This window comes from Cebidichthys violaceus, unplaced genomic scaffold, assembly GCF_023349555.1.
Source record: "Cebidichthys violaceus isolate CVI_PGR_0920_01 unplaced genomic scaffold, fCebVio1.0.p SCAF_20, whole genome shotgun sequence".
NCBI classification, from domain to species: domain Eukaryota; kingdom Metazoa; phylum Chordata; class Actinopteri; order Perciformes; family Stichaeidae; genus Cebidichthys; species Cebidichthys violaceus.
In genome coordinates this window covers 4,650,881-4,668,774 of record NW_027176373.1, presented here as the reverse complement: position 1 = coordinate 4,668,774, position 17,894 = coordinate 4,650,881, and the positions used below count along the sequence as shown (strand labels likewise).

Genomic DNA, 17,894 nt, shown 5'->3' with positions numbered 1-17,894 from the left:
ATATTTGGGTGTGGGGCACTTCTACTTTCTGTCAAAAAGTTAATAGAGCATTTTCTTCTCTTGAATTAAGCTCCAGATTACAAGGTTGTGGCTTTCTGTGTGTGTCCAGTGCAATCAGCTGAGTCCCTTTGACAAAAACCACAGTTTGATGCTTTCGCTCTGTTGGTGGAAGATAAAAAAAAGCTTCAATGCCTAACAGTGCTTTACTTCCCTTTTTCTGACTATTTCATTATCAGTCAGGGAACCATGTTTTAACTCCTTAAAGAGCTGCATTTAACATTCTGAACATAATATACCGGCAAACAACTATTTGCTATGTAAAGATATAGATATAGATATAGTGCTTATATAGTATTTCTACCTGAGCACAGAATGAAGTCGCTCTCCCTCCGTGTCAGTTGTTGTTGGAGCTTTGCTTACTCTGTCGACATAGCTGGTAATATGTAATAGATATCACCATGAAACTTTTACAATTGATAACATATATTAGGGGATTTTTTTTTATTTGAAGATTTCTTGAATTTCATGTCTAGATATGCAAATAAGGCCTTCTCTTATTAAATATGTGCTGATACATTTCCATAACATAAATCTGAACGTTGGATAGAGTCAGGTTCAAAGCTCTTGTTTCATTTGGTTGAAAGATTAGAGTCAAAGGTTTTTACAGAGTGAATTTTGGATTACTCTTTGTATCACTTCATAAATCAGAAACAGCCATAAAAAAACCATAACATTTTTGCCATGTTTTAGGAATAAAATGTTCTGTAAATCAGGCTATGCATATGAGCAAACCCCTCTGCAAAAACCTTCAAAATATAGATATAATTGAATCTGGAAAGACTAGTGCATGAAAAACAATGTTTTTGTCTGTTTATGATTAAACATAAGATCGCTCACGTTCTGTGTGACACATTCAGCCTACTTTCTTATTTTTGCTTTTGACAGAGCACCTGCACTGTAGTCTGAAAATATGTCACACAGCTTCAAAAGAAAAGTGCATCAAAGGGAAAAAAGTCATTGTATTATACTTTTCAAGAAGTGATTTTACATGTTTGCACTTAATTATGACGGTAATAATAAAATATCTGCTGATGGGAATGGCAGCCGATCCCTAAAGGCCAATAGAACAAATGTTTGTGGTTGATTTTGCATGAACTTATGCACAGTTACTATTATAGATGCATATGTTTCTGTGTGGATAAGGCTGTGTGGTTCCTTTAAAGATATCACGCAGGGAAAAGTAACTGTCAAACTGCAGAAACCAAAACACCATGTCATTAAACAACCCACATTGGTCATTATTTCTTATTAAATCACAAGCTTTTGGATGTAAACTGGTCTCAACCTCGTAGCTATGTAACCGACTTGAATAAAAAGGCTTTGTGACAGCTCTGTCGGCACAGTGTTGACTCTATGGGCAGTAACATACATCCAGGAAAGGTGAGACGTAGAGTTTCAGAGGCGTCACATGATATTCCCAACAGGCTAAAGTGTGGCAAGAAATCCCCAAACAAATTAACTCTATTGTTATGATATTCCTTGAACAGTACTGGGCCTCAAAACTGGGCCACAATACAATAAAGTTCCATGAAGTTTCTTTGGTCTAATGTGTGCTCACTGACTTTAAAACGGAAGATGAAAGTACGAGTTAAATAAATGAGTCCCAACAAGCTGGAAAGGAAAAGGTTTTTAATATATAGATAAATAAAGATAATGGCAATAAGAAAGTGTCCAACAGTGCAAACAATTTATTCGTTTTCATTATATTAATGCAAATAAGCACAGTTTATGTAAACGCTGGTTTTCTTGACTTGAAAGTTGCCTTCTTTATACCCTTATTTAAAATAATTTAGTCTACACAATATAACAACACAAACACATAAGAAGACATTTGGGAAGTAGGTCTCTTTTCTATCCATTATCTACATAGCTGCACATGATAATTCACCTGTTGAGGGTGTGAGGATATTAACAAAGGCTTGGATTAAGGCCAGCAAAAATGATTCATACCGTCGCGTTCATTAATTGCTCTGCTTTGATGCCAAAGACATCACCGAGTGGCCCACCGCATTAAACGAGAGGACCAATGGATAAGAGTTCAGTTTTTAGAAAGCCAACAAAAGGAGTTGACTCTTTTCACAGCAGGCCGCGCTCTCTTTGTCGTCTATTCCTCTCCCCTCAGGCGGAAAAGCTTCACTTTAAAACTCAGCTGTTGTCACATTCTGGAGCCTCTCCTTTGCATGTCACGCATAACTCTAATTCACTCTGATCACTGGCTGCTCCGCACCTCCCTCAGTGAGCTCCCCAAGGGCTGCTGTCCACTGCCCACTTTCAGAGACAGGGGAGAGCCAAGAACGTGTCAATGCAGGAGGTAGTTTATCAGGTTAGGGGCACAGGAGGAGCAGATCTGGCTCTTGGTCAAATTCTTTTTTCACACTGTATTTCATGCCACAAGTGAACATGTGACTTTTCAAATCTGGTCACATAATTCCTTGTTTCACTACAAAACTCTTCATATAACACGTCAGAAGCATTTCTCTGACTGTGAAACAGTGCTACCATGCCATATGATGCATGAAGGTTGAGGTCATTTTTTTATTTTTATTGATTTTAATAATTTCAGCACTTCAGAACTTTAATTTGTCGGCATTCATCTTTAAATTGCCTGAAGGAACTTCTTATTCTTTTCACATTAGGCATACATACATAGCATGTGTACGTATACAGTATGGATACTGTGCATCTGAAAACCCAGGATTGATTGAACTTATATGTTACAACTTGATGCACGATGAAACGTGTCCTTCCTGTTAGTAATGACTAATGGACAGCTCTTAAAATTGAATGTACTGAATCCAACAACAGATTTATAGCCTGCAGCTTACGTCATGCTGGTCAGGTCAACCAGAGGTTCCAGTGCAACAGGCACATGATAAATAATGTGCTAAAAGTGACATGTACATTTTTTATGTTAGAAGTTAGAAGGATCACGTGTGTCGTAGGTCTGGAGGCCATTTCCTGCCGTGTAGTAAACACATACAATGGATGTATTCATTAATCTACCTAATTAGTTTTTATAGCCAGCTTCGGTGTGCATATTTGAATAAAGTGTTTGTGCGTCAGAACAAACAGCAAAGGACAGAAAGAGTGCTGTGCTGGCCGTCGATATGACAAGGCTGAATGAGGTTGACTGCAGGATAAGCATAAGTGGTTCACAGCTGGTGTCTGGGGGAAACACGAGAGAGGGGTGGAGAAGGCCGGACGGCGACGGGAGGCGAGGGGAGGGGTCTGGTGGCGATTGTGGGGGCGGTTGCAACCATGACGACTGATGGAGGAGGAAGTAAACAGATGTCTGCAAGCTGGCAGACAGGCCCAGAGCGGTCCAACCACTGAGAGACAGGTGGACATCCACGAACACAGTGGGACTGCAGAGGGACTGTGAAGCCAAGCAGAGCTTTGCATTTACAACACAAACACTGGAGTCTTTTCATTGAGTCAAAAAAATGAAACCTCATGAAACTTGCCCAGTTTTGCACAAGTTTTCTGAAATTTTAAATATGTGCTACATTGCATCCAATTCCAGAACAGAAATGTGAGCATTGGTTGCAGGTTTAAAGTTGTTTAATTTGGTTTACATATTAGAATCAAAGGTTTTTTTACTGAGGGCAATGTTAGATGTCTCTTTGTATCATTCCATTAATCAGAAAATATTGTCAACAGCCATAAAAATGTTTTTAGGAATACAATGTTCTATGAATCAGGCTATGAATGATACATGAACAAACCCCTATGAGAGCAAAATAGCCCAAAATCTCAAAATTGACAAGTGCATGAAAATTTAGGATTTGCATGTGTCTCCCCTCAACACAAATGAAACCCATATTTATCATTCTGTATCTGAGGTATAGTAGAGTTGCAGCGGTCCCTGCAAAATGCCTTTGTTCTTTGTTGTTCTGACACACAATGTGACTCCATCATTGTCCAATATCAAAGTATTGAGATGGTCTCACTTAAAACATGTAATCCAATTGATGAAAATATAACAAAAACAGCATATTAATTATATTCATGACCCTGATTGCTGTCTTTTCCAACTTGTTGTAAGTTGAAATCACAAAATGATGACACGGTGATGATGATGATGATGATGCCATGAGAAAGCCTTCATCTCAGCAGTCCAAATGAATCTATCGCTGCCCTTCTTACAACCCGTCTCAACATTTTGCAGAGTCATCGCAGCCGCAGTAGTCTTGAGGATAGACTGGAAACTGAAAAGCTATCAGTTTAAATCCCCTGGCAAGCTGCTAAATCAGGACGCAGGAAACAAAGGAGACGCTCCGTCGCCTCCTTCAACGGTATCAGTCAACATGACCTTGAGCAAGGCACTTCAAACCTCAGCTGCTCTGAGAAGCACTTGTATGCTGGACTGACTTGAAATACTCGCCGAAAGGGGACAAAAATGCAACTGTCATGACGAAATATTGAACAGGTTGAGGTTTCAAGGGGACTTTGAGCAAACCCTGTGTGCTCTGGTGACTACGTTGCTCAGGAGACACAGATACATGTGATATGTGTCATTAGTGATGAGCCATCGGGTTAAACTAGGAGAGACAGTGATGAGCTAAACAACCAGTCCAGAGAAAATGAATGCTTCAGTGGCTCTTATTGAGCCATCAGAGGGGAAGAAAACTTGGTTACTTTAGATAAAAATGAACTGTTGTATAAAACATGCGCTTGGCTAGAAAGTGACGCTAAGTATGTCTGACAAAGCGTCGGTATGTGACAAGTTGGAATGAGAGCATGTTGGTTTTTTTTTAAGTAGATACATCTGTTCACACAGTCTGACCACGGCATGACTCGTGATGGTGTGATGTTTTTGTTACAGTAAAGAGAGGAAGCTGAGCAGGACAGACCTCTGTAGTACAGACGGCATCGTTAAACAAAGCCTCATCGGTTTCCATGGAAGCTTACTCACAGCCGGAAAAGCCTTGAGAGGCTTATTCTGAGACTAGTCAGCTGCAGCCACTCCAGGAAGACTGTGATGAGCAATAGACGATGACGTCATCTGATGAGTAGTTGGTGAAGAAGCTTTTTCTTTCTCAGAGACCCAATATGTCCTTCATCAACACCATGAAGTATGCTGAATCACAGATGTGTGTCATCATCACGTTTGTTGAGTTTTGTGTACTTTCGTCTATTCTCTTCATCACAGAGTAAACGTGAGTCCCTGTGTTGGCATGTTGGAGTCTGAATATCTAAAAACATGGTGGATGAAACTAAACAGGTTTGTAGATGGGTGGCTTCGTGGATAACTCAGAATTAGGGAGAGAGGATAAAAAAAAAGTAAAACACGACCCTGATTCCCTTCATGCTCTTTCAGATCACCATGCGGGGAGTCACCATTGTGCCGTCTCAAGTAGCTTTGTCTGCTCGGCAGATTTTCTAATGAGGGGCTTTTGGAGGAGGATGACAGAGCGCTCTGCCTGTTCTGTCGGGGAGGAGGGGCATTTAGAAGAAATGAGCAATGCTCTGTCCGTGGATACGCCTAATACTAGATTCTCAGATGGCCTGCTGGCAGCCTGGCAGCACCATTAGGACTGAGAAGGGTGGCATTAGTCTCGAACTCTCATTATGTCAGACACACTGAAAACCTCTAATCAATGAGAGGGGTAGAATTAAAATACACCGGGCAAGAAGGCAGCAGAGGTGCAATTCAAAGCACTCAAATCTGCTTTGTTTGTACTTTACACTAGATAACTTTATTTGGAGAGCAAATACTCAGAACTGAATAGCTTTAAGTCAAAATCCATTATGTTTTTATATGAATCAGTTACTGAATTCATTTTTGATTGCTACACAAATGCTATGAAAGTTCCTCTTGTACACACAAACAGAGGGGTTGTATAGCACCAGTAATTGTGTATTTCTATTTGTACTATGTATTTATTAAGTTAGAAAAATTAGGAAGAAAGGAAAAAGACAGTATCTACAGAAACATGAACCTCAACACAACATTAATCTCCCAGAACAGGCCACAGGTAAATAAGCTTGTTGGTAAAAAAAAATCTAATATACCACAAAAAATCAATGAAACTTGCAACTATGCAATACACATTTTCTATACTTAATACGGACTGAAGCAGATATATTTAGAAAAAACAATAGCTCACATACAGTAAACTGGTTTCTGCTCATTAGCGTGTTATCATCACGAGACAGACGCATGACAGCTGGTCAATAAATCACTCAACCAAAAACGTGTGAAGAAGGTCACACAAGCACATCTAGAAGATATGGTGTTTGTCTCTACTTATGCTGATAAATGTTCCTTTAATCTTGACAAATCTTACTGGATTTGGTAAATAGGAAGTTTTATCATCTCCACTCTGAAAAATCAAGGAGCGGATGAGTAACTGACTGCAACCACGTAAAAAAAACTTGATAAGCTCACCATGTTAGACAGACAGTCTTATAATTAAGATAGGTTATCTTCTCCTGAACCTAAGTGATTATAGGTAAAAGATTTGGATTGTCTGACTTCCATCTGATTATCCACATTTGCTGAACTTTGCTTGTGTTATTAATAAGATCATTAATCAAAGCCAGAACTTTATATATGTCACTATTTTATGAGTTTACTAGCTGCTTGTGAAGAGTTTCCATCACATATATTAGCGAGTAATACTTCCACTAAAAAACATCCTCCATTGTTGTTGTTGTCTTGCTTTAGAATTCATACATTATTTAGTTATCCACAAGATGGAAATATTTCACAAAACATATGACCTGAATGAATATTAGACAATATTGGGGACAAATCTAGTCTAATGATATACTTGTCATTTCATTTTGGGGATTTATTAGGTGTTTAGAAATTCTGTAGCTGCTTGTGAGAGATATTAAACTCATCATGTGTTTGAGCTTGGATCAAAGGTTTAGTTATCAAAAGAGGTAAATAAAAATATCAGTGGGCTCGGCCCACACACTGGCTGTGTGAAGAAGCCAAAACAGGATTAAAAGAAAAATCCAGGAAGCTGACAGACAGCTCTATTCTTATTTTGTACCACGATTTTCAGCAAGCACTGGATTATTCATGTCTTTTGTGGTCAATATGTCCGTATAAATGCTGCAGCTGCTACTGCCCATAAAATGTCATCTGCTACTAATAATTATACAAGGTGTGGTGCATTAGTGGTGAGAAGCAGTAACAGCAGAAATAATGTGGGTTCTAGCATCCAGAATGTCACATGTCTGCCATCTGCTGGACTGTTACCACAGTACAGCAAGACTTATTCTCTGTCCATAGAAGACTGAGCTAATGTCTCAGGACCACCCCAGAGAGCTATCAATATTATATAAAAAAAATATGTACTAGTCCTTTAATCCCACACTACATTATTCTAAACTGAGATGGAAGGAAATTAATATTAACATAATAAATCTGTTTGTTTTTCAAACAATTTTGATACATTTGCATAATATTTTTGGCTGCATAAATGAGCGTCACTCACCTGTTCTGAGGGTACATATGGCAATAAATGCAAATATTGCCCAAAGGTTTTGGGTACCTTTGAGTCTGAGGGGGGAAAACATGCATTCATATAATCAATTAAAGGGCATTTAATGTCCTTATCCTTATATTGTTGCTGCTGCGGTGTTGATGTTTACTAATGTCTGTCCTCTCTGCTTTTAAATCACCTCACCTCCTTACAAACCTGTGTGTGTGTGTGTGTGTGTGTGTGTGTGTGTGTGTGTGTGTGTGTGTGTGTGTGTGTGTGTGTGTGTGTGTGTGGACAGCCTTGTTGAATTTATACTCTTGGAAGCACTTTCTTTTGACTGCCTTAAACTTCCTGAAAAGATGACGCTGTCTCCAAAAGGCGAAAACAAGTCTAGTTTCCTTAATTTGGCTTTCAAAATAAAAGCACACTGAGCAAATTACCGTGTCTCAAATAGCACATATATTAAGTTATATGAATTGAAAGTGTATGTTTTATAATGCTTTCTTCCCTCGAAGGTCGGGACCTCTGACATTCAGCCAATGTCCTCTTACAGTAACACTGAAAATATGACCAACACATTTCATTTAAATTTGGGATTGGGTTGAAATAATTCTTGATTTGTGTAGGCTAGTGTTAAGTTTCTCTTGTTTTGAAATAATATGAAACAGCAATTGACTGTAAAAAAAAAAAAAAAAGGAGTAAAAATCAATGTTTTGTGTTCCTTTGGACCTTTTTTATTTTATTTTTGGCAGTCAGATAAAAACATAAAGGCTTACGTTGGTATAGATATGATAACGAGGAGTAATAGATTAATAGCATTACGTCAGCAATAATAACCAGAATACAATTAAATTGATTGGTCCAAGAGTGGTACTTGAAAATAGTGTTATGGAATAGGATAGCCACAAGAATAATACATTTCTCATCCCAGCTCAGAAGTGATTATCACGTGTCCCAAACAGAAGTGCGATTATTTTGAAAACCCAATCCAACCGGATGTCTCCCGTTAAACTTTTCCAGCTGGACAAACTCACACACACACACGCACACAAAGCAGTGAATGCTATGGTGGGTTGAAGACGCACGCGGACCTCCAGCGAGCTCGTTCCCAGTGTGATTGACCTGCAGGCGGTGTACCGTGTCGTGAGAAGATGTCTGTGAACGAGGTGTATGTGTTCCGGCCCTTCAAGCTGATCGCTCTGCTGTGCGTCTTCCTGGCGCTGTGTTTGGACGTGGTTGCTCTGCTGAGCCCAGCCTGGGTCACCGCGGACCACTTCTCCCTGTCCCTGTGGGAGTCCTGCTCCCAGTCCGAGGCACGGCATCCGACGGAGGAGGCTCAGTGGAGCTGCTTCTCCACCCTCACATCTGGTAGGTAGACGGTGTTTGTGTTGGCACCTTTTGGTTTATTTGTTTGTTTATTAGTGTTTGTCCCTGGCGTTGGGATGTTGTTGTTGGAGAGAGAATAACCAGACATTGTGAAGAAAGAAAAAAAGCAAAGGTTGTAGTAATTTAAAGAACTTTTTTTTTTTTAGGGAAAACTCCGATTTTGTGATTTAAACAGTAACTCTGGGTGGTTTCAAACTATAGCATGTTACCAGTGGTCTGTTATTAAGGCTGCACATCACTATGTTTGACATAAACAAAGAGGAATGTTTGATGAACGTACACTGTCTCAGGAATAGTTTGTTATAGTTGGCTTGTTGTTCTCTCGGCAGCAGCTGATCAGGGGTTTCTAGTGCTGCTGGTGCTTTTTCCTCTGTTCATACCAGAGCAGTGACGTGGTGTCAAACACTCAGTGATGCTCAGCTCCTACAGCAACGTTTGACTCATTCACGAGAAAGAATGAGTTTGAATTTAATGACCATGCTGGTGGTTCAAATGGCAGGGTGTTTTTAGAGTTATTATGAATGATAATTAAGTTAACAAAGCTGGTGAATCAGCATCCAATATAAAAGTTGATTCTATATTAGTTCCATTGATGCTTTATTACTATTTCTAAGTCGATTCAATGTCAGTTTCCATAGAAGCATAATCCCTACGGCACACACAGAGTTAACCCACTCCAACCACCAGAAGGAGATGAGTGGTTTTTTTTGAAGAGAGACATTCAGCATCTTCTCCATCATCCACCTCACCAGGGCTGCACCCACCAGGTTGCCTTTTGTCAAGGAGAGAAGCCACATGAATGGAGTATTTATGCCTCCAGCCCCATTCCTTTCCCCACCAGGGGAGAACATCCTCATTAAATGCACCAGATTTACCAGCATTTGGCTGGTGGTGGGTACAGTAGTCTCTATGAAACATACAGCAGTGGACTGTTAGTAGTAGAGGATAAAAAGACTAAAATGCAAACCATATAAAATCAAATATAGATTTATTGAGCTTTTTTTTAACATTTGTTGCCAATTCTGTTCATTTATTTGAAGGGGCCTGAGTGACTCTTTTGTTTTACCACCACCACGCACAGCAAGGGGGGAAACACAGCTTTGGGGTAACTGACCGCTCTCTGATATTGTGGAATGTGTTGGGGTGAATAGGAGGAGGGTTTGTTGCTTTGAGTGTCTGCAGAGCTCATTAAAAGCAACAGTGGAGGGGCGTGTTGAGGTTAAAGGGGCAGTTCACCAAAAGGCAAAGCTGATTTATTATGCACACATCCTCATACTTATCCTAAGATTCTTGAATTTCAGTCTGTCTTTGGAGTGACGTAATCGGGCGGACACGATAAATTGCAAGCGACTAGAATAATGCGGATCAAAACAGTGTAATAACTTACAGCCTCTATACACTTGTGATTAAGAGTGCACTGTTCAATATTCTTTAAAGAGAAGGGTGGGTTTTTTTGGACAAAACCAGAATTTTAACCACATAATGGAGGAAAGATGTTAGAATTATTTTTTCCTGTGGTTGAATCAAATCGAGTTCAGATGTGTGGTTTGGGAAAAGTACATTTTTTACTATCCTGACGTCAATAAAAGCAGGAGCTGTGAGGAAAGAGATGATTGTTCATCAAATGTAAATTCTCCTTTTGAGTCGAGTGTTACCGTCTTCTGCCTCCGACAAGTGTGACATCAAATACGGAAAAACACAATGCAGGCAGGAATGGAAAAGCACGTCTGAATACATTTCTGCTTTACTGAATAGAAGCTCAGTTCAGAAAGGCTTTTCAAATGTGACATATTATGTTGTGTAGGTCTTTCCGAGGATTAACAATTTGACTCGGGAGAAGTGATGGGTTTAACTTTTCCCCCAGGAGCGACTGGAGTTTGTTTGGAACGAACAGAAGAAAAAGAATTGTGCTGTTAAAAAGCCGCCATGGCTGACCCGGCAGCCGCAAAGCTGAAACTCCGAGGAGATGATTACTGACAGTATTCTAGAAGGATGCAGCTGTGGTTTCAATATCTTCATCTTCAAGTCATCGGCTGTTGATGTAGAGTTTGAAGTACAAACGTGAAACCTCTAAATCTATAATTATTTGTATTAACATGCACATTTAGTTAGTTTGATCCGATTAATGTGACGGCAGAGTTACTGATCAGGTTCCCGTCCCTCCTGCAGGCCCTGAGTCCGTTCTGCTTCACTCGCTTCACTCTGTGTGGATTAGCTCTTGTTTTGTGTTTGTCAACACAGCGGTTCAATTCAACAGTGCCGCGTTGCGAGGCGAGCTTTTGTTGCTGCCCTCTAACCTGCGTGTGTCTCGTCCTGCAGACTGGCAGATTGCCACCCTGGTGCTGCTGGTTGCCGGTGCTGTGGCAACTCTCCTGGCCTTTCTGGTGGCCCTGATTTCCCTCTGCAGGGGGACACAGAGGCGCCACTACCGCACCGTGGCCGTGTTGCTCTTCACTGCAGGTACGTCTTCGTCTTCCTTTCTATTAGTCTCCCCGTTAAAAGTTTTTAATCATTCACATGTGTGTCCGCCCTGTACGAATGTTTATCCAATGTTCCCACACATCATGCACATTTTGGAAAAGAGAAAGACGGCACATATATACAATCACCACAACAATTTCCATAGACAGGGGTTTATTGTTCAAGTAGAAGGGTGCAGAAGGAAAGAAGCAGCTGAATGAGGCCTGTTGGTTGAGCTCATTCTTTCTGTGGTGTGGAGTCTAGGGAGCTGCCGGATCATGAGCCAAGGAAAAAAATAAAAAGCAGCCGCAGAATTTGTAGACTTACCACAGAAGTGAAGTCACTGAGGGGAAAAAAAAAATCCAGCACAGACTCCTCACCCAGCACTGCCTCAAGTTTGCACTGCAGGCTTTGTGAGAAGGTCCTTTGACACGGCTGAGGGAGGATCTATTTATGAAACGTATAATTAAAACCAAAGCAGTCAAGACACATTGTTCCATATATGCAGGCGTTACTATAACTGTCTCATAACCTGTGCTCAATTTACTTTAACAGCAGTGATGAAAGTCTGACCACTTACCGCTACTTATCTCATGTGCAGTTCCAGATCTGAAAAATTAAGTTAGATTATATAAGAAACAGACATTCTGTCATGCATCATAAATAACGCCCCTCCTGCTGCATTTTTACATCTTGCCCGTGGACTAAACTTAAAGGAATAGTTATGACATTTTGGAAATTCCTCACTTATTTGCTTTCTTGGTGAGAGTTTGTGGAAATGAAAAGATTTATTCCACTTTCATATCCGTCCATTCAAAATGAAGCCACAGCCAGCAGCTTGTTAGCTTAGCTTAGCATAAAGACTGGGAGCACGGGGGAAAGAGCTAGTTTTGGTTTTTGCATTGATGGAGACAAAATATAACTTGTTTATTGGTGAGCTTTAGAGGTGCTGGTAGGTGAAGTCTGTTACCTTTGGACTGAGCCACGCTAAGCTAACCAGCTGATGTCTGTAGCTTCATACAGACATTGGAGAGCGGTATCAATCTTCTCATCTTACTTTCAGCAAGTGAATAAGTGTATATACCACAAAGTGTTTCAAACCCATGGTGTGTGGAAAGATATGTTGTTTTAAAATCCACATAAGATCCCAAGGTTTCTGTTTGTACCAAATATGTCAATACAAATAGAATCATTTTCCATTCGATGTGGCCCATTTCATAGATTTATTTAGTGCTGCCCCCTCTTAGTAGATTAGCAGACTAATTTGTCGTTTTGTTCTTTGTCAACTAAGATTTATTTTCATTCAGTTATTTTTTTAATATTTTTTTCTTGTTTAAGGACTTATTTCCAAGAAACTTATGAGCACAATTCTGGTGAACACAAGATTTAATGTGGTGCCTTTGTGTGATTCCTTGTAGAAAAACTATTTTACAGATCTGTCGATTAGTTGACAAAGAATTTCTTTGGTCGGGAACAGCTCTATAGATTAGACTCAATGTCTGAAACAAGCGGATCAGATAGATAATAAAGTATAATGTTCTCAAAAATGTTTCATCTAACTTTGGAGGGGAAATACAAGGGATTCTTTTCTAGTTCCGTCTCTGAAACCATCAGTCACAAAGGACCAGTGTGTGCTCAACGGCTGTGCCTTCGACTGTTAGCCATTTACTGCAAAGCGTGGGAAGGCGGCGTTATCCTTTCCTGTGTGTAATTGCTTTAAGAGCCTTTCGAGAATAAGGTCTCCTTACAGGCATACGGTCCTCAGCAGCAGCAGCAGCAGAGCAGTTGGACTCTGTTAAATGCCCCTTGGCAGGGCCGTGGCTGTGTGGTATTTATTTTCTGTCCAGAAATATGACCTCAGCGGGCTGCGCGCTCAGTCTGGGCTCCATCAACACAACGGCGCATTCTTGAGCTGCCGTCGTCCCTCCTGTACGCCCCTCTACTCCGTCCTGTAGGAAGGAAAGGCGGAGTTGCGGTCACACAAAGTCCCTTCCTCAAGAGTCACCTAGCATGCACTAAAGGGAGCTAAGGTAGCTGCTGTGAGAGTAGACCATGCCTTTTATGGCACACATGCACGTCCTCTCATAATGACGCATTTACCACCGGTAGCTCATCATGGTCCTGAATGATTTAAGGGGGAAATGATTCACGATGATGCAGGCATTAAAGTAATTTTCCTTCAGCGATGTCAACGTCAGAAGAATGACAATTTTTAGAAAAAAGGGAATGCACATGATTTACTTTTGAGTGCAGAAATGTGCTGTTTAAGTCATTGTCAGGGGGCCAAAGACGGGCCACTTCAGAAGAGCAAGAAACCCACTTCAGAAGAGTTATAAAGATTGTTTCTCTTGATGTTTTCATCTTTTGTGGAGATGTCAGACTGGGTGAGAAATAGAAATATGATTGATGAAAAAACACATCTTATAACTTGTTATTGCACTTAATTTTATCTCACACTGTTAAATCACTTGTTGGTCCTCCATTAAGCAGTGCTAAAGAAATTAATTTCAAGCTTTCAACAAAATGCACCATGGCTAAATGTATTTTACAATTTTACTGTTTCATAAACGATTATTTTATAAGCGTCACAGGAATCAAGCTTAACAAATCAATCAATTTACTCCTCAAGTCTCTTAAATACTGTTTGTTATTTATTTAAATCGTTCTACAGCGAGGAAGGTTTGGTACTAAAAGCCTCAAATTACGAAAGCCTGTTTTTATCCACAGACTCCCTAAAAACACTCAAACTTTTCATTGTTATTCTTGTCACAGAAAATCGGCTCATTTTTATGAGATGAAGCAGCAGAAGCACGGACTTGAAGAAGTTAATCACTTTACATAACCATTCTCTTGTTGCCTTCAGTGACTCTCGGTTCCCTTTGCAGACATCGAAAAACCTTCTCTCCTTTATCCTTCAGCGTCTTTAAGAAGAAAAAATCCAGACACAGTCACATTTCTGCCTTTTCAGCAGCCTCGTTAGCTGTCAGATCTGTGTTTTTACAGGAGCAAAGCCACCGACATCATATGTTTTATACTTGAATAGTGCATTGTTATGGACTTAACGCGATTGCTGAAAGCGCAAACTTACTTTGTGTTTAGGTGTGAAACTAGCGAAGTCAGAAAGAATACATAGAAAGAAGTTCAAAAGAAGGATTTATCTTGAAAAAAAGAACCATTAAATTCAGAGTTGGACAAAGGCAGTGAAGAAGGTGAAAAGATGAAAGGAGAGTTTGACATTTTAACAGATGAAGAGTAAACATGTAGAGACAGAAATAGCAGAAATGTATTTTATAACATAAGTGTGTGTCTAGTAGTGTTTGTAACAGTATGTTTGACTCTTTTGGTTCTAGTGGTTCTGCAGTCCTGCGCTCTGGTCCTCTACCCGATCAAGTTCATCGATGGAACGGTTCTCCAGACCTATCACGAGTTCAACTGGGGCTACGGGCTCGGCTGGGGAGCCACCATCTTCATGCTGGGTGGAGGGATCCTCTTCTGCCTGCGGACGGACGTATACGAGGACGCAATGTACTGAGTCCTTTCTCAAACCGCCGCCACTGGAAAAACACACACACACACACACACACACACACACACACACACACACACACAGAATTCCCATACAGGAGGTGTGCTACTTTTCTTCACTCTGCACGCGAGCACAGACCCCGTCTCTCTCTTTCTCCTGCTCTCTCTGTTATTTTTAGACTTTAGGTTGTGAAGGCCCAATTTAGGCCAGGGCCTTTTATGAATAGGACGCCCAGAACCCCTCCTCCCATGCAGCCAGCAGGTCCCTCGGCCCTGCCGGTATCAGGGATGAGGCGGGCAGAGCTAAAGCACAGAGAGCTTTCCGGACAGGCATGAGCCACCGCTGCTGGACGTTTCCACCGCACGTTGACCTGGATCTCTATTGTTAGAGAAGCGGGACAGTAGATTCTGAGCACAGACCTGAATGTGCAGTGACTGAACATTTAAAGGGATTGACTGATCTCCACGTTTCCTTTTTTCTTTTTTTTTTTTATTCTTTTCTTAGCATTTCATGAGGACAAGCTTGTTGTTGATGTATTTATGGCACACACTTTATAAATATTGAAAAGCTGAACTTCCCCCTCCGTGTGTTCTAGCTGAAACATATCTAGTCATGCTTCTGATAGTAGAATTGTAAATTAGATAAATGCTAGAGCTCTCGAGTGTTTATAGTTTGTTTGAAAACTCACACTAGTCTGTCTCAAATTCAAAATGTAAATGTGTACAAAGTATTTCTACATGAAGGAAAATCCAGAATAAACAATTGTAGTGTTAGAAGTGTGATTTAACGTTGTTTTCAATACTAAGACTTGGCATCCTGCCGCTCTGACACCAGCGGCTCACAAACTGACCTCCGACTGAATCTAAAGAGGGGGAGCATCAGGGGTGTCACCCTATTTTTTTTTTTTTTTTTCTTTTTTTTTTTTTTTTTGGGACCAAACGGCAATGAGACAAAAATGCAAAACACTTTCATTCTCCAGAGCACACATTCCTCAGAGGAAACCACCCTAGGCTATTTGAAGAGACACACCCCCAGTGTGTTAGCTTGCAGTTAGTTGACACTTTGGTTGAAACATAATGAGCAACATAAAATATTTTATTGCAAACACACATTTTTGCAATTAAACTTTACAACTTCCATGTGGATGATATATCATGTCCATGGATTTATCTGGGGCATTATCATTATTTGCTTGTTGTGGATAAATGTCCTCACAAGCCAACATTCACATTACAGCTCCTATTTATTTTGAAGCCTCCCTTTTAGTTTGCAGATGAAAAGGTAGCTGTAAGTAGTTTATTCATGTTTTGGTCATAGTGTGCTAATGAAAGGCAACTTTTAAAAGATCTCTTTTACTTTGTGTAAAACAGAAGGCATTGCCACACATGAGCAGCCTGGTGTGAAGTTTCCCTCTTCACACTATCTTTACCCCCCGGAGTTCAACAGCTGGTGAAATAGTCTCTAGAAAGGGAACCACTGCAAATAAACAATATCCCCAGCTGCTGCGGTGTGAAAACTGTGGACATTATTTACGCCCGAATCAGCAGCTCCAAGGAAAAGTAACCGGAATCACTCCGCCATATGACGCTTGGCTCCTGTGAAGAGTTTTATGTGGTGTGTTGAGGGTGTGAGGTGCCGGGCCAGTGGTTGTCTTATAATAGCAGTGACCTCTCGGGAATCTTTCAAATGTGACTCACGTGTTAAAAAGGTGACGTGGTATCACAACATGCAGTCAAAAAGGGCACATCATACAGTATCTACAACTTTACACACACACTCATGATCACATTACTTTGTTGTCCCATACACGTGTAAAGCATGTTGTCTTGAGTTAAACTTTCGTGGAGAGTACAGGAACACTGATTCAGGACATTTAAATCATTTATTCTACAGTAGAAGAACATTTTCTCTCTCTTAAAGGATACACAAACATCCACAGCATACCAGGTGAAACACATAATATGCAAATGTGTTTCCCAGAACAAGTTTTCTTTGCTTTTATTTGGCCGAAGACGGTTTTAGATTATTCACTCACTTATTTGTGCTTTTTAAAGGTGAAACTGCCAGTGGGTCTTCAATCTCAGCACAACACCCACACAGTTTCTGCCCTTCTTGCATTACTTGCCACTACACAGTTAAGAGGAATATGCACTTAAACAAAATGTCTCACAAAAGACAGAAGTGACAGTTGCTCATTTGCCCTGTGATCTTGTTCTGTTCACTTGCCAGCATGCCAGAGAAAGATTTAGTGTGTCCCAATATATCGTGTGTCAAATGCAGTATGTCAAAAAAATGCCAGGATGTCCTACTACATCCGGTCGCATTTTGCAGTATGCAAGCCAACATGTTTTTCTGGCTATCCTGACCCACAATTATTTGCTTGGCGGACAAATAAGCAAAAAGGGTCAAAGTTTGAGGTGCAATGTTAAGACAAAGTAGTATGTCCCAATTGAGTGCATGCTGCATGCAACAGTACGTAATTTGCAAGGGCAGCTGCACTATGTACTAAAAGCAGTTTATGTGTTTTGGAACGCAGGCTTGCTTTTGCCTCCACCATGAGCATCGTGTTTGTCTAACTTCTTCTTCCAGCTAATGGGCAAACATGATACAATACTTGCTGTGGTGAGGCTATGCAAGCCGTCATAAATCACAAGAGCAAAATAGTTGTGATTCTGTTTCTCAACTGAAGGGTGATGTCAATCTGCAGCATGTTAAACAGAAAATGTGTATCCTAAAAACATTTCTTTGAGGTGTTTATTTTGACTCTTTTCTGTATTCTATATAAAAATGAAATGAAAATATATACAGTATGTATCATATCAATCATGTCCCAAATCTGTTGTTTTTTGCTAAGATAGGCAGGAAAACAAGCTCTATGCTTGCATTCAAACAATGGCATCACGTCACCTTTAAGGTTGTACTGATACGGATATGAAAGCACCAGACTTCAGTTAGGCTGACCTGAAACACCAACTCAAAATGATGAATATTAAATGTATATACAAACCTATTATTGATATACA

General features: G+C 40.3%; 1 protein-coding gene across 1 annotated transcript; it reads left to right on the top strand.

Moving 5' to 3' along the window:
- The first annotated feature begins 8,532 nt into the window (after window positions 1-8,532).
- On the top strand, window positions 8,533-17,694 carry LOC137876302 (transmembrane protein 47-like). The gene is made up of 3 exons (XM_068715758.1): window positions 8,533-8,867; window positions 11,205-11,345; window positions 14,696-17,694. Exons 1-3 carry the CDS (start codon window positions 8,651-8,653, stop codon window positions 14,875-14,877), a joined length of 540 nt encoding a protein of 179 aa, XP_068571859.1. The 5' UTR covers window positions 8,533-8,650; the 3' UTR covers window positions 14,878-17,694.
- Window positions 17,695-17,894: the final 200 nt, after the last annotated feature.

Excerpts from the sequence above, each read along its gene's own strand:
- LOC137876302 (XM_068715758.1), top strand. The coding sequence starts at position 8,651 with ATGTCTGTGAACGAGGTGTATGTGTTCCGGCCCTTCAAGCTGATCGCT. Across the intron at positions 8,868-11,204 it reads CTTCTCCACCCTCACATCTG|ACTGGCAGATTGCCACCCTG; the intron begins GTAGGTAGACGG and ends CTCGTCCTGCAG. Across the intron at positions 11,346-14,695 it reads CGTGTTGCTCTTCACTGCAG|TGGTTCTGCAGTCCTGCGCT; the intron begins GTACGTCTTCGT and ends TTTTGGTTCTAG.